The sequence below is a fragment of the Anneissia japonica genome, unplaced genomic scaffold, assembly GCF_011630105.1.
Source record: "Anneissia japonica isolate Jap-2015-1 unplaced genomic scaffold, ASM1163010v1 scaffold287921_len548085_cov176, whole genome shotgun sequence".
NCBI lineage: Eukaryota > Metazoa > Echinodermata > Crinoidea > Comatulida > Comatulidae > Anneissia > Anneissia japonica.
This window is the reverse complement of record NW_022750794.1, coordinates 135,277-163,157: the sequence shown is the minus strand read 5'-3', so window position 1 is coordinate 163,157 and position 27,881 is coordinate 135,277. Positions and strand designations below refer to the sequence as shown.

Below are 27,881 nucleotides of genomic sequence, written 5' to 3'. Positions count from 1 at the left end.
AGATGTGTATAAGAGACAAGTTAACAAAGATATCTTTTTCTACACATATTTGTAAAATCTTGTTAATTAAATGCCGTTTCAAAAAGCATCTTGTTTCAGTTTTGTGTGTAATAAAGTTATAATTTACTATGTTCTGTGGAAATCCAATTTAAGTATATTGTTTTCTTAGTAATATTCACATATATATATATATATACATATAAATACATATATATATACATATACATATACATATATATATATATGTATTGTTAAAAACATATATAGAAATAAATATATAATTATGAATTTTATTACACAAAAAAACAAGATGCATGTACCAATTATCGAACGTAATACATGAGACTGTAAAGAAATTACTGTTAATCTGTTAATGTGTTGTGTAATTGTTGTAGTCATTAATAACTATTGTTAGTGTCATATCATTCATTTCGGCGATAGAAAAAGATATATCATATCACATCATTTATTTCGATAAAATACAGACAAACAAGATAACAAGATAGAAATACAACATTTAAAAAAAGGTTTAAAAGTAGAACAAAAACGTTCTCCTACATTAAATCCTGCAGGTTAGCAAAAAGAAACACCAAAAACATAATTTAAAGAATTCGACCTTTCTAAATTTACAGTAACTGCAAAATTTGAGCATTACGCATTATCTATAATAATTATTATAATACGATTTAATTTTTTACCATAGTTTGTCAATATATAAAGTAATAAAATCATCATCAAACAATTTGTAAAAAAAAGCATCTTTTTGCAGTGCACGCTTCAAGCATATAAAATACTTTACACAATAATTTATTATTTTGGTTTACTTTTGTAAATAAATTTTACTCATTTGTATATTATCATTATGCCTTCTAAATCCTTTGAAAATTTTAACAAAATGTATTTATCTTAAACACTTGCATTTCCAGCTACTAACTTGAGTTTAATATTCCAAAACTGGTTAACTTACGTGTTTAACAACAATAATGTTTTAATTAATAGCTCTATACTGCATAGTAATTGCAGCATGTGAAACCTACATTTGATAAAATGAAATAGTTGTTATGAAAATTAAGTTTGAGTATATTATACAGTAAAAATCTCCTGTGTGCTAACAGATACAACATTTTCCAATCTTAATTTTCCCATTTCATGTGGATCGGATCAGCACAACTCATTTGATCAATATGTTATTTGCACTGCTCGCCTTTGTAGTTTTAGTGATTGATGAAATTGTACCGTTTCTTGATATTTTCTCTTATTACTTTGCATTGAAGTACAGTTTTTCATAGATTTGTTAATATTCCGTATATAATCCAATAAACAGATAATATACCAGCTCGAGTAGAAGCAACCAGATGTGTTTTTTCGTCCAATAACTTGTTTCAAATTATTCTCATCTTAACGTGTTTACTATAATGCATATCAGCACTTTTTTCAATTTTTCACGACAAAGACGTATATGGTGACAACAATAACCCTGTTTAAGCAATATTACTACCGTGCCTCCTGTGTACTAATAATTAATAATATACATGCTAACCAATACAACAATACACAATAATAATAATAATAATTATTATTATTATTATTATTATATAATTATATATAATATAAATAATTATATATAATTATTATATATATAATTATATAATAAATTTTATTTAATAATAATATATATATAATATAGTATATAATAAAACATTTGTTCTGTTCACATATGAATCGGTATTTCGAGAGCGGAGTCTTGTTGTTCGTTATGGCATATAACAAAAGACGTCTGCTAAATATGTGGTCTTATTTTTATAACTCCTGTTCATGATTGTTTGATTTGTGCTGCTACATCCACTTCTAGATTGCATTATAGGGCGAAGTACCTCTCCACCTTTGACCCAACCATAATGACAACAGTCATATCCTGAATCTAAGGCGTACTCTACTTCTTCCTTTGTTGCCATTTCACCGCCATGACTAGTGCACAAAGTATCAGCATCGTAGTAGTTTAAAGAGTAACGACTTTCTCCACGTCCACTCACGACACGATGATTGGGGAATGGATCAGAGTAATTGCAGTTGTTCTCTTTTGAGAGTGGGACAAAACAAAATGCGTTATATTCTTTATTGAGACTCCGTAAACGAATATAATTACCTGCTGGATAAAGCCAGAAGTCAGGTGGCGTATGTCCCTTACATGGATTTCCTACCAACCAGCTTGAAAGCCATCCTTTTGCGCAAAGGTTAACTCCTAGTGACAATGTGTTATTGTAAACGTGAAGAGGTGTTGCTAGATGGCCATTGAATTCAGTACGGCAGCATATCTCCGCATCTTCTGCATTTAACTTCTTCGAGTTACTATCTGTCAGTCGAATGATCCGTTGAGTTTTTGGTAAATATTTAAATGTATCTACCGATTTGTTATATTCACTGATATACTTTTGTTGCTGTCTCTTATACACCCCACTCAGATATGCTTTGCAAGGAAACACATTGCTACGTTGTTCTGGTGGTTTTAATGTGCAGGCGTCTTTAAGTTCCGTGAATGCAATTTCTCCACTGATAAGCCAGCCCTTTTTGCAGTTCTTTAGACTTGGTTGAAACTCGTTGTATAACTGCTCGTAAGAAGCAATTGTGCCGGATTGATTACTGCACAGTTTGACTGCAGCTTTATAATTATCTTCACCAGATATAAAATAAACACCATCTGAATACAAACAATACAAAATGTAACGTTTTATTGAATATATTGTCAGTACGGTACATGGTTAAAATATTCAACAGGTTTTGCAAGTTTACGACAACGATACCTCATCAAATTTTTGGTGATGGTGCGTTCACTATACTTACAATTTACATAACAAATTTAAACATAATTACATCAAGAAGCTTTATTCTACATCAGTTAAATTAATCAAAATTTTAAAATATCGAGACAATCCAAGCCCTACAGTAGCATGCCTTTTAAGCCTGTTTTTTTCTAGTGAAATTTATTTATTTAATCGAAAGCGTCGGTTCGCTTTCTGAGCTCTGATTGGTTGAGCTTTTTTTGAAAAAAATAATAGAAACAGTTTGTTATACTGATTTCGCAAAACCAAAACACTCCTATAGAAATGTGTTTGCGCATGTGCATGAACCGACACTCTCGATTAGGGCGAATAAAATTGCCTAGTAGAAAACAGGTTTTACATATACATGAATCAATGATCATATTCAGGTCGATCCGCCCTATGTATTTTTAAGACTGTTCATGATGATAATAAAAATGACTTATTCGTATGCGTTAGCGTTTACTTAAATATATACTTTTTGACTAGGTAACTTGTAAAATTAATTCTTAATGTTTTGATTTTTCCAACAAATCATTATATAAAATAAGCAAATTAATACTTTTTTTTCGTCAAGCGTCACTGCGACCTCGGAATAGAATGCTAGATATATGGCGAAATAAAAGTGATATTTTATTATTATTTCAATGCAGGTTGCGAAATCTTCCTACTAAGCAGATGATGTTCTGTTTCATTGTGTACGATTACACGACTCCAACTATTTTCTAGATATTATCTCTCGATTGTGCAAAATAATGGTATTTTTATGACTAACTCATTATTTCTGCATCATTATTTTAGTTTATTATTTGAGCACACGTAGATGAATATTTAAAGTCTAAAGCCTATACATATATTTATTATTTTTATTATCATAATAAAACACTGATTAACTGAATGTGTATGTCTAATAATGTTTGACTATATTAACACAAAGGGAGAAAATTTTACTTACGTTTGTAATTATCACGATCGATGACCTGAAATATTAATATGCAGTACATTAGTAAAATGCCTAATTAAATAATAACTACGCATATACAGTATATTGACTTTTTGAAAATATAGAATAACAAAGTACAACGCAAATGAAATCATTATTAATATAAAGACATTACAATGTTCGCAATACATACACACGTGTTTTTTGGGGTTTTTTTTTATAAAACATCAACGCCCTCTGTAGCTCGCATCGCCTTGTGGGAAGAACGGCTTACCAATCTTCTACAGAATTTAGCGATAGAAATACACCTGATGAACACTTTCCTCCTGCAACCGATAAAGACTGGACCACATGACAATGTCTGAATAGACTTAAAACTGGGGTTTTTCTTTCCAAAGTCACAATACAGAAATGGGGTAATCCACCAATCCTATCATTTTTGAGATTGTGGAAATGAGCATTGGACCATGCAACATATCTTGCAATGTAGCATATTTGAGGATGCCAGCACCATTACAGATCTCCTCAGATACAACCACAAAGCAAAAAGTTGTCCTGTAGCAATAACTGGACAAAATTTAATCGTAGTTGAACTCGATTAGAACAGGGAACAGTGAATTATCACTGTTCCCTGATTAGAAGCAGAAGCCACTACGTTGTTTATCAAATTTTCATATATAAATAAATAAATACATGAAACAAAAATAATTAGATAAATAGTGTTTTTATGATGATTTATTGATTTATAATGCCTATATGAAACATTTATTGTTGGGCTAACAATTTTGTACCTCCATGGGCTAACACAGTACTTTCCCTTTCACTTTTATATCAATCTGAAATGGAGAAGTAGCTTTAACTTTCTCTTGAAAAGAACAATTATCTATCTGCAGTTATCCATCAATCATTAAAAGAATGTACTGTAAATATAAAACAGTGGCTTACTACAAATAAACTTGTTTGAATGATGAAATAGCACCTTCAAACCCTGACCTTTTACTAAGCGAAAAATGATTATGCGACCATCCTGTACCAATTTCTGAAGTCAAATTTTCTGGATCTCAAAGTTTATACAAAAGCTGGTCTGGGTACTAAAAAGTGTTAAATGTGTATGTTAAAGTTTGAAGACTGGTACTTCGGTTAAGTGGTCTTGGAATAGAGGAGTCTCAATTTGAGGACTAGCTAACTGTTAAATGATTTACGGAAGAAAAAAAATGCAAGATGATGATGGAATGTCAGGAATTGTACGCAGGAGAAACTAAACAGTCTCTAAACGCATGTACCAACATTGTCGAGCAAGCTCAGAATGTGGGATTCGGCGGTGAATACACATTTGGATAGAACATAGCATTCTTTCATTACCAAGGATGTTGACATTCTGGATAAAAGGGAGCTTTCGATTGCATGACGACGGTCGGACGTAGAATGTAATGACGTTACTAAAAGTCATCTGCGCATGCGAGAACGTTATAAGGTCACCTCGTCGATTGGCCAAATATACGTATGCAGAGAACGTAGGACGCCAGGTAGGATGGTCACGCATGAGTGATTCCGTTATAGCGCTGCGTCGTGGCACAAATCGAAAGCTCCCTATTTTGTAAGCAGATGGTTGAGATGAAGTCAAAGGTGAGGAGTCATCACTCAACCGAATTGCGTAATTCGTATTATACACCCCCTCGGATAAGTAAAAATCCCATCAAGGTTTCTCTTAAGTTCACATGTGAACGGCCTTTAGCCACAGAAGACCAGTTTGCGATGTGTTCTGGATTGGACGCGAAATATTGTCACGTAATAAACAAGTAATCCAATTGGAAAGATGTATAATTCTCTTACGTTATATTTTTTACTTGCCTTACCTGGATGAATAAAAAATGTCCTTGATTAGTTTATTACTAATATTGGATGATATCTTCAATATAAAAAAGGAACAAACGGAAGATTCGTTTTCTTTGCTATCTATAAACGATTTTTTTTTCTTTTGTATAAAATTACATTGAAATAGAATTAATTAATTTATAGGGGAGCAACAATATACTTTTGTTGGGTTCGTGAGAGACTTTCACTATAAACGATAAAATATGGTAATTATTCCTATTATTTGTCGACAAAGCAAAGTAGTAGAGCAGCAGCAGCAGCAGCAGCAGCAGCAGCAGCAGCAGCAGCAGCAGCAGCAGCAGCAGCAGCAGTAGCAGTAGTAGTAGTAGTAGTAGTAGTACAGGGCTCGATTTAGTACTAGCCCGGCGTACAATGTCTAGTAAAAACCGCTCCGGGCTAGCCTATTTACTCCTCATGTTGCCCGGTTGTCTAGTGGAGAATTAGCAAGAAAAACATTTTCTTAAAAAAAAAATTTAAAAAAATCGGAACTTTTGAGACAATCCCTGCACAAGAGGTACCGCAGCCCAGAGAGTACACTCTAGCTAGCTTTCAGCTCTCCACATGCGTGAGTGTTTAATTATTAAGATGATCCCCAAGTCATTCACCAACCACTACAGGATGGCATGTTATCTTTCTCTCAATAGACGATCATTTGATCGTTCAATCTGGTTAAGTTAGGTAGTTAGAACATTTAATTTAATGTACTACCTTATTCATATTATTTTCTCATAATGATATTTTTAAAATGTTCAACTTTTAATAATAAGTACTTCAATGCTGTAGTAGTAGTAGTAGTAGTAGTAGTAGTAGTAGTAGTAGTAGTAGTAGTAGTAGTAGTAGTAGTAGTAGTAGTAGTAGTAGTAGTAGTAGTAGTAGTAGTAGTAGTAGTAGTAGTAGTAGTAGTAGTAGTAGTAGTAGTAGTAGTAGTAGTAGTAGTAGTAGTAGTAGTAGTAGTAGTAGTAGTAGTAGTAGTAGTAGTAGTAGTAGTAGTAGTAGTAGTAGTAGTAGTAGTAGTAGTAGTAGTAGTAGTAGTAGTAGTAGTAGTAGTAGTAGTAGTAGTAGTAGTAGTAGTAGTAGTAGTAGTAGTAGTAGTAGTAGTAGTAGTAGTAGTAGTAGTAGTAGTAGTAGTAGTAGTAGTAGTAGTAGTAGTAGTAGTAGTAGTAGTAGTAGTAGTAGTAGTAGTAGTAGCAGTAGTAGTAGTAGTGGTGGTGGTGGTAGTAGTAGTAGTAGCAGCAGCAGCAGTAGTAGTAGGAGTAGTAGTAGTATTAACATAAGTAGTAGCAGTAGCAGTAGCAGTAGCAGCAGCAGCAGTAGCAGTGGCAGCAACATTAGCAATAGCATTAGCATCAGTAGTGAAGTAGTAGTACTACTACTAGAATTATTATACAATTATTATTATTTGTTGCTCACCTTTTCCATGTAATCGTTTGAAGAGTTGGCTAAGAAATCGCCAACATTTGCGTCATCTCGTATTTTCTTGTTTATTTGACAGATATTATCGTGATGGTTGTAATTCACAGAAAAACAGTAAGTTGTTCTTGAGCAAGCCAACAGACACTGAATGCGATTAACCATCTTTAGCTCCTGACTCCAGCCTAGCAAAACATGCTGTTTAAGAATAACATACTGCGCGTTGTTAGCAAGAGTAATATTGACTCCCAAATAGAAAAAGACGGATGTCAAGACAGCAAGCACATATGGTCTAGCAAGTATGGAGAAAATGAATAACGTCTTTTATCTTGTAAGTTCTATCTGCAATAAGGTAAGCACTTATATTCGAGTCAGTGTATTGCAGAAAATATCATACAGATGAGCACGATCTTGGTTACTACAAATTTGTCAAATGGGAGGGGTTGTAATATCGTGTAACATACAATGTGTGTACATAACTACGTTTCTCTAATATAATTTTTACTGAATAAACCAATACGTCGATGGTGCCTTTAAATACGCAGGCTTTTTTTCCTGTTGTCAACAAGACTTCATCAGGCTGAATGGGCTGTCATCATTAACGTATTAATTTATTCATTAAAGATGTATTAGACATACCGATACAAAACCAGAAGAAACCGAATCTTTATAGTATATTGATTTTGATTGATTTCTAAGTTAATTTTCACTTCGCTAATGTCTGAAACGTTCTTCTTTCTCTCCGATGTATTTCAAGCATCATGAAGCTATCCAAAAGAGCACTTGTCATAACAGAACGCAAATCATTTTTAATTAGTCTCATTCAAATATTATTATTATTATTTATTATTATTATTATTATTATTATTATTATTATTATGGAAAGTTAACACAAATAGTTCAATGAAAACAATATGGTGGCTAAATGAATATTACATATAAATATTTTTTAAATTTATTTATTCCCCGACAAAATTTATTCGTCTTCCCCGACGGGGGGGGGGGGGCTATGCTTCCCTGACTGGGGGATATATCCCAAAGCCCCCCTCTGCCGCAACCACTGCTGCCGGGCTCTTACGGCGTCATACAACGGTAGTACGACGAATCCAACTCGTCTTCCTGTGAGCATAAACGGCGGCACGCTGACAGTCGGTGGCAGTAGCCTGAGCTGATAGTCATTAAACGCGATCCTTTGCGTACATTTATACATACATATACATTTATACATACATGCATATACATATATATACATATACATTTATACATACATGCATATACATTTATACATACATATACATTTATACATACATGCATATACATATATATACATATACATTTATACATACATGCATATACATTTATACATACATATACATTTATACATACATGCATATACATATATATACATATACATTTATACATACATGCATATACATTTATACATACATATACATTTATACATACATGCATATACATATATATACATATACATTTATACATACATGCATATACATATATATTTATACATACATACATATACATATATATTTATACATACATATACATACAAAATATGATTGTCAAGATCAGCAACGTATAGTGCTCAATGCGAATGCAGAGCTTAATAGTAATAGAAAGGTTATATCAAGCGTGAATTTACTGTACAGCTGTTTCAAGCAGTAGCAATCTTCAGTAGTTAGTGGATAGGAAGATAATGGAGGTATATATGAGGTTCAGCAGGTGTATATGCTAATTGTGTTACGTATTCTTGAGTAGGAATTTGTTTCTCTGTCTGAATTTTGAAAGCAGCTCTGTTCTTTTGTTTAAAGTTGATGGTTTGTTTGAATAAATTATGTGAAATTTCTCTGTAAGGCAGAGATTGCATGCGTTTTGTTTGTGTTCTATATGGCGTAGCTTTGTCAATTATGAACCATTTAATGTTGAATTTGGTGTTGCTTTCTAAGAGACACCAAATTCAACATTAAATGGTCCATAATTGACAAAGCTACGCCATACAGTAGACCTACACAAACAAAATGCTGCAAATCTCGGCCTTACATAAAAATTTAAGATAATTTATTCAAACAAGCCATCAACTTTAAACAAAAGAACAGAGCTGCTTTTAAAATGCAGACACAGAAACAAATTCCTACTTAAGAATACGTAACAAAATTAGCATATACACCTGCTAAACCTCATATATACCTCTATTATCTTCTTATCCGCTCACTCCTGAAGATTGCTACGGTATGAAACAGCTGTAGAGTAAATTCACGCTCGACATAACATTTATATATATATAGATATATTATATATATAATATATATATATATATAATACATTCCTGTATTAGTGACGTATCCGTTGTGTATAATATGATAAATCGAATCATTTTCCCTTGCAATTTCATTACAGAATAATGATTGCAACATTAAACGTAATTCTGTACATTGGGACAAAATATCTGATGAGAAAATTAATCTATATAGTGAAATTTCTTATTGTTTGTTAAGTACTATACAACTTAAAAGCGATGCAATGGCTTGCAATAATATGTGTTGCAATAATGAGGGTCATGTGCATGAAATCGATAAATTGTATGAAAATACTGTTAACGGTTTAGTTAAAACCTCTGATATATGTTTTGGTACAATATCGAAAACAATGTCATCCTATAATGTACCTGGGTGGAATGATCATTTACATAATATTGCAAGAGAAGCTTTTCTTTTATGGAGGTCTGATGGTAAACCTAAATTTGGACCACTATTTGATACCATGAAAACTTCAAGGTCTCAGTTCAAACTAGCCCTTAAATGGTGTAGAAAGAATGAGGAAATGATTAAGGCGGATGCTATGGCTAAGGCCCCATAAAAATAAATATTAGTTTATCACCCGCTCCCTCATCACTTTTGGGAAAAATCTAATTTTTCTTTTTTTTTTTCTTTTCAATCAACATATATTTTCATTTCACACGGTCCTTTTTCCATCTTTTTTCACTTGAAAATCTCAGGGTTTCTTGCAAATATGCTTACTGGTACAACAAAAACATATGTTTTAAATATAAATTTGATTCCATTCTTATGACTTTTCATGTATGTGTCTCTAACCATTGGTTTACTTGTGATCATCGGTAAAATGGGGGCGGGGAAAAAAAAAGCAAAAAAAAAAAAACCTCCCTCCCTCATCAGTTTTCATTCTTTGATAGGGTGATAAACTAATAATTATTTTTATGGGGCCTAATGAATTGGAGGGTAAGAAGAAGAAGAACCTGCATTAAGGTAAGCACGTCTTATATTCGAGTCAGTATATTGCAGAAAATATCATACAGATGAGCACGATCTTGGTTACAACAAATTCATCAAATGGGAGGGGTTGTAATCTCGTGTAACATACGTAATATGTGTTTACATAACTACGTTTCTCTAATATAATTTTTAATGAATAAACCAATACGTTGATGGTGCATTTTTACGCAGGCATTTTTGTCTTGTTGTCAACAAGAATTCATCAGGCAGAATGGGCTGTCATCATTAACGTATTAATTTATTCATTAAAAAATGTATTAGACATACCGATACAAACCCAGAAGAAACCGAATTTTTATAGAATATTGATTTTGATTGATTTCTAAATTAATTTTCACTTCGCTAATGTCTGAAACGTTCTTCTTTCTCTCCAATTATTACAAAAAGAAAAATTTGTTTCACAACTTCATATGGTCTGTAATCATTTCCAAGAGAGTGGGAGACGTTACCAAAAAAGAGGTTTAACTGACAATGGACTTTGTAAAAATATATTCATCTAAAGTAAAGTAATAATATGTAATTTTTGTGTTCTTAAAATTTAGGAGTTTCAAATTATTGATTTAAATTCAAATCTTCCTATACTTTGGACGTAATGAATTAAATGTAACCGACGACTACTAATTCATAGTAGCTAAAACTTGCTTTCGTTATTTCATATATACTGGGTATCTTGTTGAGTAAAAAGCATGAAGAAGATCATTTGATCTAGGTTCTAGCTACTGCCAGATACTCCAAATACCTACGAATTAACTGAAGCCCGGCTTTATAATCATTAAATTATAATGATTTCTTTCTGCGAACATTATGACCCTTTTTTGCATTTTACGTTATGGCATATAACAATAAACGTCTCCTGAATATGTTGTCTTATTTTTTAAACCCCAGCTAACGATTATTTCATTTTTATTGCCACATCCATTTCTACGTATCTGTCTCTTATACACATCTAGATGTGTATAAGAGACAGATATATAACTACCGACGGGGTGGGGAGGCTAGGCGAGTGAAGCGAGCCTCATTTGGCTGAGGCCAGAGGCTGCATCGGGTGAAGCCCTCTGGAAGCCACGGATATTTGACGAATTATGGTGAATTTTTATTACTTATTTGATAGGCATCGAGCTACTATAATATGACTTCATGTATGTTTTCAAATGTCGAAATCAACTTCAACACTAAAAATATTTTGAATATAACAAGAAACAAAGAGTATGCAATGTAATTCTCGGCATTGTATCTATGGTCTATTCGCACATGTCGGCTCGACCTAGCTAAACGAAGCCTAGCATACTCTTGTTCTTTTCCGGCCCGAAAATATTTGGAAACATTTTAATTTGCATCTTACTTCAGATCAACATTAAATTTAGGGAGGACCGAGATACACGTTGTAACACTGTCAATGTTTTAAAGATTTGAAGTAAATCGGTCATGTAATTTTTTAGTTTTGCGCCCGGAAGGAGACACGAACACAGACAGACACGCGCTATAATTGCAACACCCTTCACCTCTCTTTCGGAGACGCGAGGGTAATAACTTCATGTTTTGAGATTATATTTCTCATAGTTCATTTTTCTAGATTAGTTAGTAACAACAAGTAGTACAGAACTCTTGAAGATGACCCAATAAAGATCAAACGTTTAAAAATGTCGAAACGTTAAATCATGCCGCCGGGACCTTTCATTATTCGGAGTTTGCATATCGTTAGTTCTAAATACAAAATACATTAACCGTTTGGTAATTTCTTTACAGTATTTGCCTTTATTTTGTTTCCACATTTTGAATATGCATCATTTTTGTGCAATACAACACTCTATTTTGTATAATGTTTAGATCATAATGATATATTTACTGCTATAATCTACATAAGGTTTTTAAAACAAAGTTAATTACTATTTTCTGTATAAATTCTAATCAAACATATTGTTTTCATTAGTAAAGGTTCGATGGCATTAAAATCTTCAGTTATGACGTAGGGTAACAAAAAGAAACACCAAAACTCTTGATGTTATCAGAAATTAGATTAACTACAAAAATACACATTTTCTATAGTATTATTCTTTTCTAATATAATTCTTAACCATAGACTGGTCGGATTTAGAGGAAGGTGTCACATTTTTGCAGATTTTACCTGACCAACTTTTTCTAATGTATTTTTCGTGAGTGGATTTCCCGTACAATTAAAAATCGTAACGGTACTGGGTTTGGTCTACAGGAGTTCGTGCTTTCGAACAGGTCATTCCATTCATAGAAAAAGCCTTTTGATGGAGAAAGTGTACCTTTTTAGCAAAGGTTTGCCTAGGTCGAAACTAACTCCGGCTATATAAAAATGATAATAAGATAAGATTGAAAAATATTAATCTTATTGTTGTAGTAGTGATACTATGTACACGTTTAAATTATTGTTATTTATTTGCTAACGTCATTATATTTACATTTAAATTGAATGTATTGTTTAAGTATGAATTACTATGTCCATGTACAATTAATCTTTTCTATTAAAATTGTATATTTTAAATAATAAAGTAATAGGCATAGCCGAGGTCACATCCAATGGCAATACTTAGCATACCCTGCAATTTACCCTTACGGTCGGCCACTGTGTGTTACAGGAAGCCGATGAGGTGCCTTACACAGGCGTGATGATCGGGCTTAAAGAGACCAAGCGGGTAGCTGCAGTCCGAACTCGCTGAAGTTTTGAAAGATATCCTTAGCTGGCAAACGATATCGCAATGAGTTACAACAATCTAGCCTTGATATTACAAAAGCATGAAGAAGATCATTTGATCTAGATTCTAGCTACTTCCGGATACTCCAAATACCTACGAATTGACTGAAGCCCAGCTTTATAATCATTAAATTATAATGATTTCTTTCTGCGCACATTATGACCCTTTTTTGCATATTACGTTACGGCATATAACAATAAACGGCTCCTGAATATGTTGCCTTATTTTTAAAACCCCAGCTAACGATTGTTTCATTTGTATTGCTACATCCATTTCTAGTTATTATTATAGGGTAAATAACCTCCCCACTTGTGACCCAACCAGCCTGACAACAGTCATATCCTGAATCCAAGGCGTGCTGTAATTCTGCTCTCGTTGCCATTCTACCGCCGCGGTTTGTGCACAAAGCATCGGCATCATAGTAATTTAAAGAGTAACGACTTTCTCCGTCTCCATTCACAACACGATGACTGGGGAATGGATCAGTGTAATTTATGTTCTCTTTTGAGAGTGGGACAAAACAAAATGCGTTAAATTCTTCGTTGAGACTCCGTAAACGAATATGATTACCTGCCGGATAAAGCCAAAAGTCTGGTGGCGTATGTCCATTACATGGATTACCTACCAACCAACTCGAAAGCCATCCTGTTTCGCAAAGATTAACTCCTAGTGACAATGTGTTATTGTAAACGTGAAGAGGTGTTGCAAGCAAACCATTGAATTCAGTACGGCAACATATCTCACCATCTTCTGCAATCAACTTCTTCGAGTTACTATCTGTCAGTCGAATGATCCGTTGGGTTGCTGGTAAATAGTCGAATTTATCTACTGATTCCTTATATTCTCTGTAACAATAAACCCCACTCAGATATGTTTTGCAAGGAAATACATTGCCACGTTGTTCTGGTGGTTTTAATGTGCAAGCATCTGTTATTTCTGTGAATGCAATCTCGCCACTGATAAGCCAGCCCTCTCTGCAGTTGTTTAGATTTGGTTGAAAAGCGTTGTATAACTGCTCGTAAGAAGCAATGGATCCTAAATGATTATTGCATGATTCGATTGCAGATTCATAATCATTCTCGCCTGATATAAAATACACGCCATCTGAAATACAAAAAGTACAAAATATTACGTTTTATTGACTATATTGTCAGTATGATATGTAAAGTAAAAATAGAACTCTGTGTTTATTCAAAAGGCTGAAATAAAATTTCATATTAATGGTTACCTTTCAGATTAGATATCAGAGATGGTTTGCCAGTTTACGAAAGCGATAACGAATACCGTTGATTTTTTATCCAAATCCAATCAAATCACTTGATTGAATATGCGCTTTCTAATAGGTTGTAAACGTCAAGTTGACGGTGCGTTCATTTACTTTTACAATTTACATACAAAAGAAACATAACATCAAGAAATAATTCATCGAAATTAAAATACTGTACATCGAGACAGTCCATTCCCAGTAACATATCTGTAACAACGTAGAACATCCATGCCTTTCACTGTGAGTCAACGATTCATTTTGCTCGTATATATTTGTCAAGAATCTTTAGGCACGAATGAAGACAATGAAGATTACGTATTAATGTTCGTTTATCATTTTCGAAAACTCAATGTGCTGTTAACGCAATGTTTCATTGTGAACTAACTCATTATTTTTTGCATCATCAATATTTTAGGTCTATAGGCTTATATACATTCATTTATTTATTTTTTTTTTATTATAATGAAACTCCGCATGAAATGGATGTGTATATCTGATGATGCCTAGCTATATTAACGCAAAGGTAGACAATTTTACTTACGTTTGTAATTATCACGATCGATCACCTGAAATATCAAATATACAATACACTAGTCAGATAGGCCTACTCAAATAAGCGTTTAACTGCTGATTATACAGTGTATATGACTTTTTGAAACATTATATAATGTGCAACGCAAGCAAAATCATTAAATACATGACATTACAATGGTAGCATTATATACACACAGCATTTAGGAAATTTATAAAATATAAATAGACAACTGTGTTTACAGTGATTCAGATTTATTGTTTAATAATTCCGATATGAAACTAATGCGTTGCGGATAACGATGGTTATTGTGGGACTCGCGAAGTACTTTAATTTCTATGTCAATCTAAAATGAGAAGCATCAAAATTAATCTTTAGTATATGATGTTTTTTTTAAATCTTTATAGACTACGTTCACTCGATATTGAGCCAGCAACACTGGGTCTCCAAATGAATCTAGTAGGTTAACAAGTTATTGTATCTTCAAACACTTCTTCAAACACACAGTCTATTTGAATAGATATTTTTCATTTGAATGCATATTTAAAATGATTTCATACTTTTTTCTCTTTTTCCAGCCACAAAAGTTTAATATTGATTAAAAAGACCACGTTTGAGACCAAAATGCAAACAAAAACACATACACAACCCGTGTGCACACCTATAATAATAACAACAATAACAAAAACAGAACATATATTTACATACTAAAATTTAATGCCTTAAAGCCGGGCACTTACTGCGTTGAACGACGATCGCACGACCGTCGGGCCCAGTCAGTGCCCGGCTTAATGGCACAAGGGATGAAACTATCCCTGAGCCTATTCATTATTGTTTTCGGAGATCGGTACTGCTAACCGCTCCACATTATCTGGGATGAGGAATTTGTAGGATGAAAAGATCTGCAACAATAGATCGTGCTTTTTTTTCGAAAGTCTATCTTGATAGAAATTTTCGACTGAACAATGGTCATTACCGAATACGAGAGAGGTGATCTTGACTACATGGTCAAGATCTGCCTCAGTGAGATTTTTTTTATATAATAAATCTTACTGAGACAAATTACAACCTCATTTCAACAAAATTACAACCTGTTTGACAAATACGGTATAGTTCTCTCAGATGAAACTGAATTCGAGTGTAGGGTTGAAAATCTATCCTGTCAAGTACACATTTCAAAATGTTTTCACCTCATTTGACAGTTCTAGCCACAGAAATGGAAAAACAAATGACACTTTCATAGAACTGGCAGAAACTACTACTTTTTAGTTTTTAAGGTATTTTCTGCCTCATAAAATTCGAACTACAGCATCAAAATGTGTGGAAATAAAAGTGAACATATGAATATAGGAGTACCAAACCCTACAAAAAAAATGTAAACAACCACTATAAATCACCGCACAGTAGCAGTGCAGCAGCGGCGGCGGCCACAGTGGCAGAGACGCCGGCGGCAGCAGTGGCAGTAGTAGGCCTAGTAGTAGCAGTAGCATTAGTAGTAGCAGTAGCAGTGTAACCTTTGAACTTTCAAGGACTCTATTATGGGATGTTCCCGCGGAGTCTCGCTCTCTCGTGGGGGTTCATCGACTAGCCAAGCTGCGTCTTGTGGGAGGCTCACACTTTGTATAGAATAAAACCGTTAACATCCAGCTTACTTGGTGTCTGGCTCATTCATTGAAGTCCGAACTCATCTAGTAACATCCATAGAGAGTTACAGCAGTAGCAGTAGTAGTAGTAGTAGTAATAATAATAGCAGTTGCAGTAGCAGTAGCAGCAGTGGCAGTAGCAACAGTAGCAATACCAGCAGCATTAGCAATAGCATTAGCAGTAGCAGTAGCGGCAGTAGTAATAGTAGTAGTAGTAGGAGTAGTAGTAGTAGTAGTAGGCCTAGTAGTAGCATTAATAGTAGTAGTAGTAATAGCAGTAGCAGCAGCATTAGCAATAGCATTAGCAGTAGCAGCAGCATCAGTAGCGACAGTAGAAGTAGTAGTAGTAGTAGTAGTGGCAGTAGTAGTAGTAGTAGTAGTAGTTGGTTTCACGAATACACAGAAATACAACACTATAATCTCGATTCCGATCACTTTTATTTCCAGACTTGTTCTCAAACGATTACAGTAGAACTGACCACTTTACTCCTCAACATAATCAGGCATAAAAAAAGAATGTTGCATAAATTAACATACAAATGCCCAAATTAAAACCCAGCGGGCGAAAACAAATAAAGCAGTGAGTAAACTCCAGAGGGCGGAAAAAATAAAGCAGTGAATAAGAAGCAAATAACAAAAGAACGAATACCACGAACTACTAGTCAACGCAGAATAGAATGGAGCATAGCGATTTGATTGAAAATAAATATAAAAATACGAATAAATACGAACTCTCAAAACCAGTAGTAGTAGTAGTAGTAGCAGCAGCAGCGGCAGCGGCAGCGGCAGTAGTAGGCATAGTAGCATTAGTAGTAGTAGTAATAGCAGTTGCAGTAGCAGCAGTAGCAGTAGCAATAGCATTAGCAATAGCAGTAGCAGTAGTAGAATTAGTATTATTACTAGAATTATTATACAATTATTATTATTTGTTGCTCACCTTTTCCATGTAATCGTTTGAAGAGTTCGCTAAGAAATCGCCAACATTTGCGTCCTCTCGTATTTTCTTGTTTATTTGACAGATATTATCGTGATGGTTGTAATTCACAGAAAAACAGTAAGTTGTTCTTGAGCAATCCAACAGACACTGAATGCGATTAACCATCTTCAGCTCCTGACTCCAGCCTAGCAAAACATGCTGTTTGAAAATAACATACTGCGCTGTGTCAACAAGAGTAATACTGACTCCCAAGTAGAAAAAAAAGACAGCAAGCACATACATGGTCTAGCAAGTATGGAGAAAATGAATAACGTCTTTTATCTTGTAAGTTCTATCTGCAATAAGGTAATCACTTATATTCGAGTCAGTATATTGCAGAAAATATTATACAGATGAGCACGATCTTGGTTACTACAAATGAATGGGCTGTCATCATTAACTTATTGGTTTATTCATTACAAAATGTATTAGACGTACCGATACAAAACCAAGAAATTAAATTCAAGTATATTGATTTTTATTGATTTGTCAGTTAGGCCTAAAATTTTCACTTCGCTAATATTTAAAACGTTCTTCTATCTCTCCAATTATTACAAAAAGAAAAATTTGTTTCACAACTTCAAATGGTCTGTAATCATTTCCAAGAGAGTGGGAGATGTTACCTAAAAGATGTTTAACTGACAATGGACTTATAATGCAATTACTTTGTAAAAATATATTCATCTAAAGTAAAGTAATATATGTGGTTTTTGTGTTCTTAAAATTTAGGAGTTTCAAATTATTGATTTAAATTCAAGTCTTCCTATACTTTGGACGTAATGAAGTAAATGTAATCGACGACTACTAATTCATGGTAGCTAAAACAGGTTTTTGTTATTTCATACTGGGTATCTTTTTAAAACACGGATGTTTGACGAATTATGGTGAATATTAATTACTTATTTGATAGGCATCGAGCTACTATAATATGACTTCATGTATGTTTTCAAATGTCGAAATCAGCTTCCAACATTAAAAAACATTTTGAATAAAACAAGAAACAAAGAGTATGCAATGTAACCACCTGATGTATTTTTAAATCATTCTTCAAAGTGAAATTCTACATTTTGGAAATTTTGCATGAAGTCTGTCAACCACACTGTCAAGGTCGAGGTTTCTTCCCCTATCACGATGTATTCCAAGCATCATGAGGCTATCCAAACGAGCATTTGTCATAACAGAATGCAAATCATTTTTAATTAATCTCATTGAAATATTATTATTATTATTAATTATTATTATTATTATTATTATTGTGATGGAAAGTTTACACAAATGGTTCAATGAAAACAATAATGGTGGCTAAATGAATATTACATGTACATATTTTGTTTTTTATTTCTTTATTCCCCGACAAGATCTACTCGTCTTCCCTGACGGGGAGGGGGATGGCTATGCTTCCCTGACGTGGGATATGTCCCCAAGGCCCCCTCTGGCGCCACCACTGCTGCCGGGCTCTTACTGCTTCATACGACGGTCGTACGACGAATCCAACTCGTCTCCCTTTGAGCATAGACGGCGGGACGCTGACAGTCGGTGGCAGTAGCCTGAGCTGATAGTCATTAAATACGATCCTTTGCGTGCGTTGTGCCGTTGCATTCTTCATAAAATCGCGTCGGGCGACCACCGATGGGCGCACTTTGGGTGCCCGGCTTAAGGAGACTTTCGGAAAAAATAGGGAACATCTAGAGCAAATCGTAATTATAAAGAATCTATGACGTAGCATGTATAGCCTTCGCAAGCTTAAATCATTTCTTGTTTGCAATATCATACTTTTACGTTATTTTAAAACTCGACTATTCTTAGTAGCCTACATGGAACTACTATATAGTATGTTGGGGTGGTAACGCGCCTAAAGGTGGTCTGCACCAGCAGTCGGTGGAATTAGTGTATCACGAGCGTTTAGATAAGTTTCATAGCATTTGAGAGAGCTGAGATAGCTAGTCGTAAAATTAAGCGTAAGTGGCAGACTTAGATCACTTTCAGTTCGCACAAATTAGTATGCTGATTCATTTATATCTCAAGGAATTCGTGCGATTAACAATGCTTTTAAAGGATAATTAAAAACAATAATAATTCAAAAAAGCACATTAATAATACTGTATAAATATTATATGCAAATGATATTGTAAAACAGAGAATATGTTAAGATATGATTGGTATTATATGTCGTGATTTTAATGCATATTTTATTAATCGTTTTCATTATAGACTATAAGTTTCTATTATATTTTTTTTTATTGTAATTTTTGTATACAAGAAAATAATTTCCCAAACGGGATTAAAAACGTTTTCGTCTTATCTTTTAAGAGTGAAAATGATATTCATAAGTTAAACATTATTGATCGGTGAGCCTGTATCCGTACCAATTCGGTATTTCAAATTTGGTGGAATAAAAGATGTAACCATTCGACCACCTATACCCTCTGTTGCTTAATTGGGTTATGCCAATGTGAAAAAAAAGACGAGAACTTATCATAGAGAGAGATAGAGAGGGGGAGAGAGAGAGAGGGGAGTAAGGTTTGATTAATCATGCAATTTAATTTATACAAAATCAAATAACATTTAATTCATAAAATTCAAATAAGATTTCAATTATTTGCAGACCCTTTACTATTTATCCGTTTTGATTATCAGATACGTTTTGTAAATTAGCAAGAAAATGTTCTATTAATCATATATATATATATATATATATTATATATATAATATACATACAAATAATTTTAATATATATAGTATAGTTTTAGTTTTATATATACATACAAAGTAATATATACATAAAAAGTAATTTTAATATTGATAAATATTTTTTTAATGTAACAGACTTAATTTGTCACTTACATTTAATTTTGTTAACACAAGTTAACAAAGATATCTTTTTCTACATATATTTGTAAAATCTCGTTTAATTAAATGCCGTTTTAAAAAATATCTCGTTTCAGCTTTGTGTGTAATAAAATTATAATTTACTATGTTCTGTGGAAATCCAATTTAAGTATATAGTTTTCTTAGTAATATTCACATATATATATATACATATATATACATATACATATATATATATATATATGTATTTTTTTAAAACATATATTATAGAAATAAATATATAATTATGAATTTTATTACACAAAAAACAAGATGCATGTACCAATTATCGAACTTAATACATGAGACTGTAAAGAAATTACTGTTAATCTGTTAATGTGTTGTGTAATTGTTGTAGTCATTACTAACTATTGTTAGTGTCATATCATTCATTTCGGCGATAGAAAAAGATATATCATATCACATCATTTATTTCGATAAAATACAGACAAACAAGATAACAAGATAGAAATACAACATTTAAAAAAAAGGGTTTAAAAAGTAGAACAAAACGTTCTCCTACATTAAATCCTGCAGGTTAGCAAAAGAAACACAAAAAACTTAATTTAAAGAATTCGACCTTATCCTTTCTAAATTTACAGTAACTGCAAAATTTGAGCATTACGCATTATCTATAATAATTATTATAATACGATTTAATTTTTTACTATAGTTTGTCAATATATAAAGTCCTAAAATCATCATCAAACAAGTTGTAAAAAATAGCATCTTTTTGCAGTGCACGCTTCAAGCATAAAAAATATTTTACACAATAATTTATTATTTTGATTTACTTTTGTAAATAAATTTTACTCATTTGGATATTATCATTATGCCTTCTAAATCCTTTGAAAATTTTAACAAAATTTATTTATTTAAAACACTTGCATTTCCAGCTACTAACTTGAGTTTAATATTCCAAAACTGGTTAACTTACATGTTTAACAACAATAATGTTTTAATTAATAGCTCTATATTGCATAGTAAGTGCAGCATGTGAAACCTACATTTGATATAATGAAATAGTTGTTATGAAAATTAAGTTTGAGTATATTATACAGTAAAAATCTCTTGTGTGCTAACAGATACAACGTTTTCCAATCTTAATTTTCCCATTTCATGTGGATCGGATCAGCACAACTCATTTGATCAATATGTTATTTGCACTTCCGCCTTTGTAGTTTTAGTGATTGATGAAATTGTACCGTTTCTTGATATTTTCTCTTATTACATTGCATTGAAGGGAAAGTAGGGTAAGCAATAAATTTGTAATAATATTGTAATTCTACTTAATGAAGTACAGTTTCTCATAGATTTGTTAATATTCCGTATATAATCTAATAAACAGATAATATACCAGCTCGAGTAGGAGTAACCAGATGTGTTTTTTTCGTCCAATAATTTGTTTCAAATTATTCTCATCTTAACGTGTTTACTATAATGCATATCAGCACTTTTTTTCAATTTTTCACGACAAAGACATAACCCTGTTCAAGCAATATTACTACCGTGTCTCCTGTGTACTAATAATTAATAGTATACATGCTAACCAATACAACAATACACAATAATAATAATAATAATTATTATTATTATTATTATATAATTATATATAATATAAATAATTATATATAATTATTATATATATAATTATATAATAAATTTTATATAATAATAATAGTAATAATAATAATAATTATTATATTATTATTATTATTATTATGATTTTATAATTATATATAATATAAAAAATTATATATAATTATTATATATATAATTATATAATTATATAATAAATTTTATATAATAAAAATAATAATAATAATAATAATAATAATAATATACAATATGTTTATTATATTTCGTATATAATAAAACATTTGTTCTGTGCACATTATGAATTGGTATTTCGAGAGCGGAGTCTTGTTGTTCGTTATGGCATATAACAAAAGACGTCTGCTAAATATGTGGTCTTATTTTTATAACTCATGTTAATGATTGTTTGATTTGTACTGCTACATCCACTTCTAGATTGCATTATAGGGCGAAGTACCTCTCCACCTTTGACCCAACCATAATGACAACAGTCATATCCTGAATCTAAGGCGTACTCTACGTCTTCCTTTGTTGCCATTTCAGCGCCATGACTAGTGCACAAAGTATCAGCATCGTAGTAGTTTAAAGAGTAACGACTTTCTCCACGTCCACTCACGACACGATGATTGGGGAATGGATCAGAGTAATTACAGTTGTTCTCTTTTGAGAGTGGGACAAAACAAAATGCGTTAAATTCTTTATTGAGACTCTGTAAACGAATATTATTACCTGCTGGATAAAGCCAGAAGTCAGGTGGCGTATGTCCCTTACATGGTGTTCTGGATTGGACGCGAAATATTGTCACGTAATAAACAAGTAATCCAATTGGAAAGATGTATACTTCTCTTACGTTATATTTTTTACTTGCCTTACCTGGATGAATACAAAATGTCCTTGATTAGTTTATTACTAATATTGGATGATATCTTCAATATAAAAAAGGAACAAACGGAAGATTCGTTTTCTTTGCTATCTATAAACGATTTTTTTTTCTTTTGTATAAAATTACATTGAAATAGAATTAATTAATTTATAGGGGAGCAACAATATACTTTTGTTGCTGTCTCTTATACACCCCACTCAGATATGCTTTGCAAGGAAACACATTGCTACGTTGTTCTGGTGGTTTTAATGTGCAGGCGTCTTTAAGTTCCGTGAATGCAATTTCTCCACTGATAAGCCAGCCCTCTTTGCAGTTCTTTAGACTTGGTTGAAACTCGTTGTATAACTGCTCGTAAGAAGCAATTGTGCCGGATTGATTACTGCACAATTTGACTGCAGCTTTATAATTATCTTCACCAGATATAAAATAAACACCATCTGAATACAAACAATACAAAATGTAACGTTTTATTGAATATATTGTCAGTACGGTACATAGTTAAAATATTCAAGAGGTTTTGCAAGTTTACGACAACGATACCTCATCAAATTTTTGGTGACGGTGCGTTCACTATACTTACAATTTACATAAAAATTTAAACATAATTACATCAAGAAGCTTTATTCAACATCAGTTAAATTAATCAAAATTTTAAAACATCGAGACAATCCAAGCCCTACAGTAGCATGCCTTTTAAGCCTGTTTTTTTCTAGTGAAATTTATTTATTTAATCGAAAGCGTCGGTTCGCTTTCTGAGCTCTGATTGGTTGAGCTTTTTTTTAAAAAAAAATAGAAACAATTTGTTATACTAATTTCGCAAAACCAAAACACTCCTATAGAAATGTGATTGCGCGTGTGCATGAACCGACACTCTCGAATAGGGCGAATAAAATTGCCTAGTAGAAAACAGGTTTTACATATACATGAATCATTGATCATATTCAGGTCGATTCGCCCAATGTATTTTTTAAGAATGTTCATGATGATAATAAAAATGACTTATTCGTATGCGTTAGCGTTTACATAAATATATACTTTTTGACTAGGTATCTTGTAAAATTAATTCTCAATGTTTTGATTTTTCCAACAAATCATTATATAAAATAAGCAAATTAATACTTTTTTTTCGTCAAGCGTCACTGCGACCTCGGAATAGAATGCTAGATATATGGCGAAATAAAAATGATGTTTTATTATTATTTCAATAAAGGTTGCTAAATCTTCCTATTAAGCAGATGGTGTCCTGTTTCATTGTGTACGATTACACAACTCCAACTATTTTCTAGATATTATTTTTCGATTGTGCAGAATAATGGTATTTTTATGACTAACTCATTATTTCTGCATCATTATTTTTGTTTATTATTTGAGCACACGTATAGATGAATATTTAAAGTCTAAAGCCTATACACATATTTATTATTTTTATTATCATAATAAAACACTGATTAACTGAATGTGTATGTCTAATAATGTTTGACTATATTAACACAAAGGGGGAACATTTTACTTACGTTTGTAATTATCACGATCGATGACCTGAAATATTAATATGCAGTACATTAGTAAAATGCCTAATTAAATAATGTGTTCAACTATGCATATACAGTACGGTATATTGACTTTATGAAAATATAGATAACAAAGTACAATTCAAATGAAATCATTATTAATATAAAGACATTACAATGTTCGCACTACATACACTTTTTCTTTCTTTTTTTCTGTATTGTTTATCCTGGGGGACTGCTCAGGGATAAAATCCTTGGTCCTCCGCAGATCCCAGCAAAGAAAATAACAGACAGTAAAACATTTCATTAAAAAACAATAAATCACAAAAAGCTAAACTACTCCCATTTTTTTTTTTTTTAAATAAAAAATGTCTCGAAATACAACCATATAAACATTGTTCATAAGATGTTAACGTGGTTTTTTTTCTGGATAAAACATCAACACCCTCTGAAGCTCGCATCACCTTTTGGGAAGAACGGCTTGCCAATCTACTACAGAATTTAGCGGTGGAAATAACACCTGATGAACACATTCCCTTCCTCCTGGAACCGATAACAACTGGACCACATGAAAGTGTCTCAATAGACTTAAAACTGGGGTAGGTCTCTCCAGAGTCACAATACAGAAATGGGGTATTCCACCAATCCTATCATTTGTGACTGTGGTAATAAGCATCGGACCATGCAACATATCTTGCAATGGAGCATACTTAAGGATGCCAGCACCATTACAGATCTCCTCAGATACAACCACAAAGCAAAAAGTTGTCCTGCAGCAATAACTGGACAAAATTTAATCGTACTTGAACTCGATTAGAACAGGGAACAGTGAATTATCACTGTTCCCTGATTAGGAGAAGAAGCCACTACGTTGCTTATCAAATTTTCATATATAAATAAATAAATACATGAAACAAAAATAATTAGATAAATACTGTTTTTATGATGATTTATTGATTTATAATGCCTATATGAAACATCTATTGTTGGGCTAACAATTTTGTACCTCCATGGGCTAACACAGTACTTTCACTTTTATATCAATCTGAAATGGAGAAGTAGCTTTAACTTCCTCTTGAAAAGAACAATTATCTATCTGCAGTTATCCATCAATCATTAAAATAAGGTGCTGTAAATATAAAACAGTGGCTTACTACAAATAAACTTTGTTTGAATGATGAAATAGCACCTTCAAACCCTGACCTTTTACTAAGCGGAAATGATACTGCGACCATCCTGTACCAATTTCTGAAGTCAAATTTTCTGGATCTCAAAGTTTATACAAAAGCTGGTCTGGCTACTAAAAAGTGTTAAATGTGTATGTTAAAGTTTAAAGACTGGTACTTCGATTAAGTGGTCTTGGAATAGAGGAGTCTCAATTGGAGGACTAGCTAACTGTATACTAAATGATTTAGGAAAGAAAAAAACATAAAAAATATGAATATGATGATGGTTATAATGCTGACGATGAAGATGATGATGGAATGTCAGGAATTGTACGTAGGAGAAACTAAACAGTCTTTTAATGCATTTACCTAAATTTTCGAGCAATGATGTGGGGATTCGGCGGTGTCATTACTTAACCGAAGTTGCGTAATTCGTATTATACGCCCCCTCGCTTGAGTAAAAATCCCATCAAGGTTTCTCTTAAGTTTACATGTGAACGGCCTTTAGACACAGAAGACCAGTTGGCGATGTGTTCTGGATTGGACGCGAAATATTGTCACGTCATAAACAAGTAACCCAGTTGGAAAGATTTATTCTCTTTAGTTATATTTTATACTTACCTGGATGAATACAAAATGTCCTTGATTGGCTTATTACTAATATTGGATGATATCTTCAATATACAAAAGGAACAAACGGAAGATTCGTTTGCTTTGCTATCTATAAACGATTTTTTTTTGTACGTACGACAATAAAATTACATTAAAATATAATAATTTTTACTTTATAGGGGAGCATCAATATACTTTTATTGGGTTCGTGAGAGACTTTCATTTTAAACGATAAAATGTCCATATATCTATATTGATTATTCATATTTTTGTCGACAAAGCAAATGGTTGTTTTACAACCGTTATCGTTGTATACGTTCTTAGGACTTAAACGTGCATCGTCTAGTAAAAATATACTTTTATGTTTGTAATTATAATTATAGCTTATTAATTTGCATTAGTATTATAGTGGAAATTGTCCACATTTTTAGTTAATGTCTAAAACGCTCTTGTTGAGTTATTAATAAAATAGGGCGTGTTAATAGGTGATGACATATCACCTATCTAATTTTCAGTGGAATTGATTGCACGAGCTTTTGATAATCAGTCAATATAAATGAAACGTTACATACTTGTTTGTAAAATACGTAATTATTTTGAAAGTTAGCATTAAATTTGTGCGTGTCTGCAAGTAGAAACAAACACGATTTACGGTTCAGCGCACACAGTGCCTACTACCAGCTCAGCCGACTGAGCTATGCTGCTCTACAGTCATTTTAGGGTAAATAGAAATAAACACTATTTACTGTTCATTGTCTTTTTTTTTTTTGTCTTTCGTGGGTGTAGCTGAATGATTATTCCGCGTATTTGCATTGAAATTGATAGAACATTCGCCCTCTTGCAAGCTGAGTAAAATTTGACTGTTTGACTAAGTGGTGAAACGTCAGGAAACAAACTAACCCGTTCGGTGCCTTTATTATTGATATATAGCGCCGCCGTGCGGGCGGGGTAACATTGCTCTCCGTGTACCCACAATGCATTTCGCATGGATATTCCACTATATTGGAAAGCTGCTCTATCTTCTGCTACTTATTATCTTTGATGATATTTGTAGCAAATTTGTTTATTGAATGTAGGGGGGAAAATTACATTGAAATTTGTTGTAGGTCTAACTATAATTTTCTAGAATGTATAATTAAAGACCAAGTTCACAATATTAGTTTGAAGTGGACTACAGTTAGTGTTAACCTTAATAGGTAGGGCCTATGCTCCCTTATTGCAACTAAAAACGCTATACGTTTACATTGGATAAAGTATCATAATTACTATGAATAATTAATTTAACACAGATATCCATTTTTATATTGCTATTTAAAAAACATTAAATGTATTGTAATACAAAATATGTTCTCATTTTTATTTGTGATGAGATTTTTTTTAATTGTGTCCCTAAATAGGGGTTAAACAAACCATTTAAAAAAAAGTTTCCCCATCCTCTTAATAGGGGTTGACCGTAGTGGTAAAAGATATATTGCCCCTCGTTTCAACGAAAAGTGCCTCTATAATAGGGGTGTCCCCGGAATTAGGGGTGTCCCAAAGGAGTGGTTCTACTGTAATTATAAATATTATTATTGGATTGGATTGGATTTATACGGTGTAAACACCAAGGATAGCCCACGAAAGTCTAAAAGAAGACTTATTTCCAGTGGGGTGCTTTTGGTGGTAATTGGGCAGTACGCCAGGAGACAATCCCCTACTCTTTTCCGAAGAGTGTACTGCGTTCTTTAACGTGCACATGGGCCATAATGC

General features: G+C 32.7%; 2 protein-coding genes across 2 annotated transcripts in view; both read right to left on the bottom strand.

Annotated features, from left to right (window-relative positions):
• Positions 1 to 7,064, bottom strand: part of LOC117121546 (neurocan core protein-like) — a 15,753-nt gene extending 8,689 nt beyond the window's left edge. The window contains exon 1 of the mRNA XM_033266778.1: positions 7,048 to 7,064. Coding sequence (XP_033122669.1) covers positions 7,048 to 7,056 — 9 coding nt within the window. The 5' untranslated portion in view covers positions 7,057 to 7,064. The remainder of the gene's footprint in view (positions 1 to 7,047) is intronic.
• Positions 7,065 to 12,928: 5,864 nt separating this feature from the next.
• LOC117121548 (brevican core protein-like) lies at positions 12,929 to 17,580 on the bottom strand. Its single transcript, XM_033266781.1, has 3 exons — positions 17,458 to 17,580; positions 14,887 to 14,911; positions 12,929 to 14,182 (listed from the first exon to the last, which is right to left on the bottom strand). The coding sequence occupies exons 1-3, from the start codon at positions 17,464 to 17,466 to the stop codon at positions 13,260 to 13,262; spliced, it is 957 nt and encodes a 318-aa protein (XP_033122672.1). The 5' UTR covers positions 17,467 to 17,580; the 3' UTR covers positions 12,929 to 13,259.
• Between the last annotated feature and the right edge of the window lie 10,301 nt (positions 17,581 to 27,881).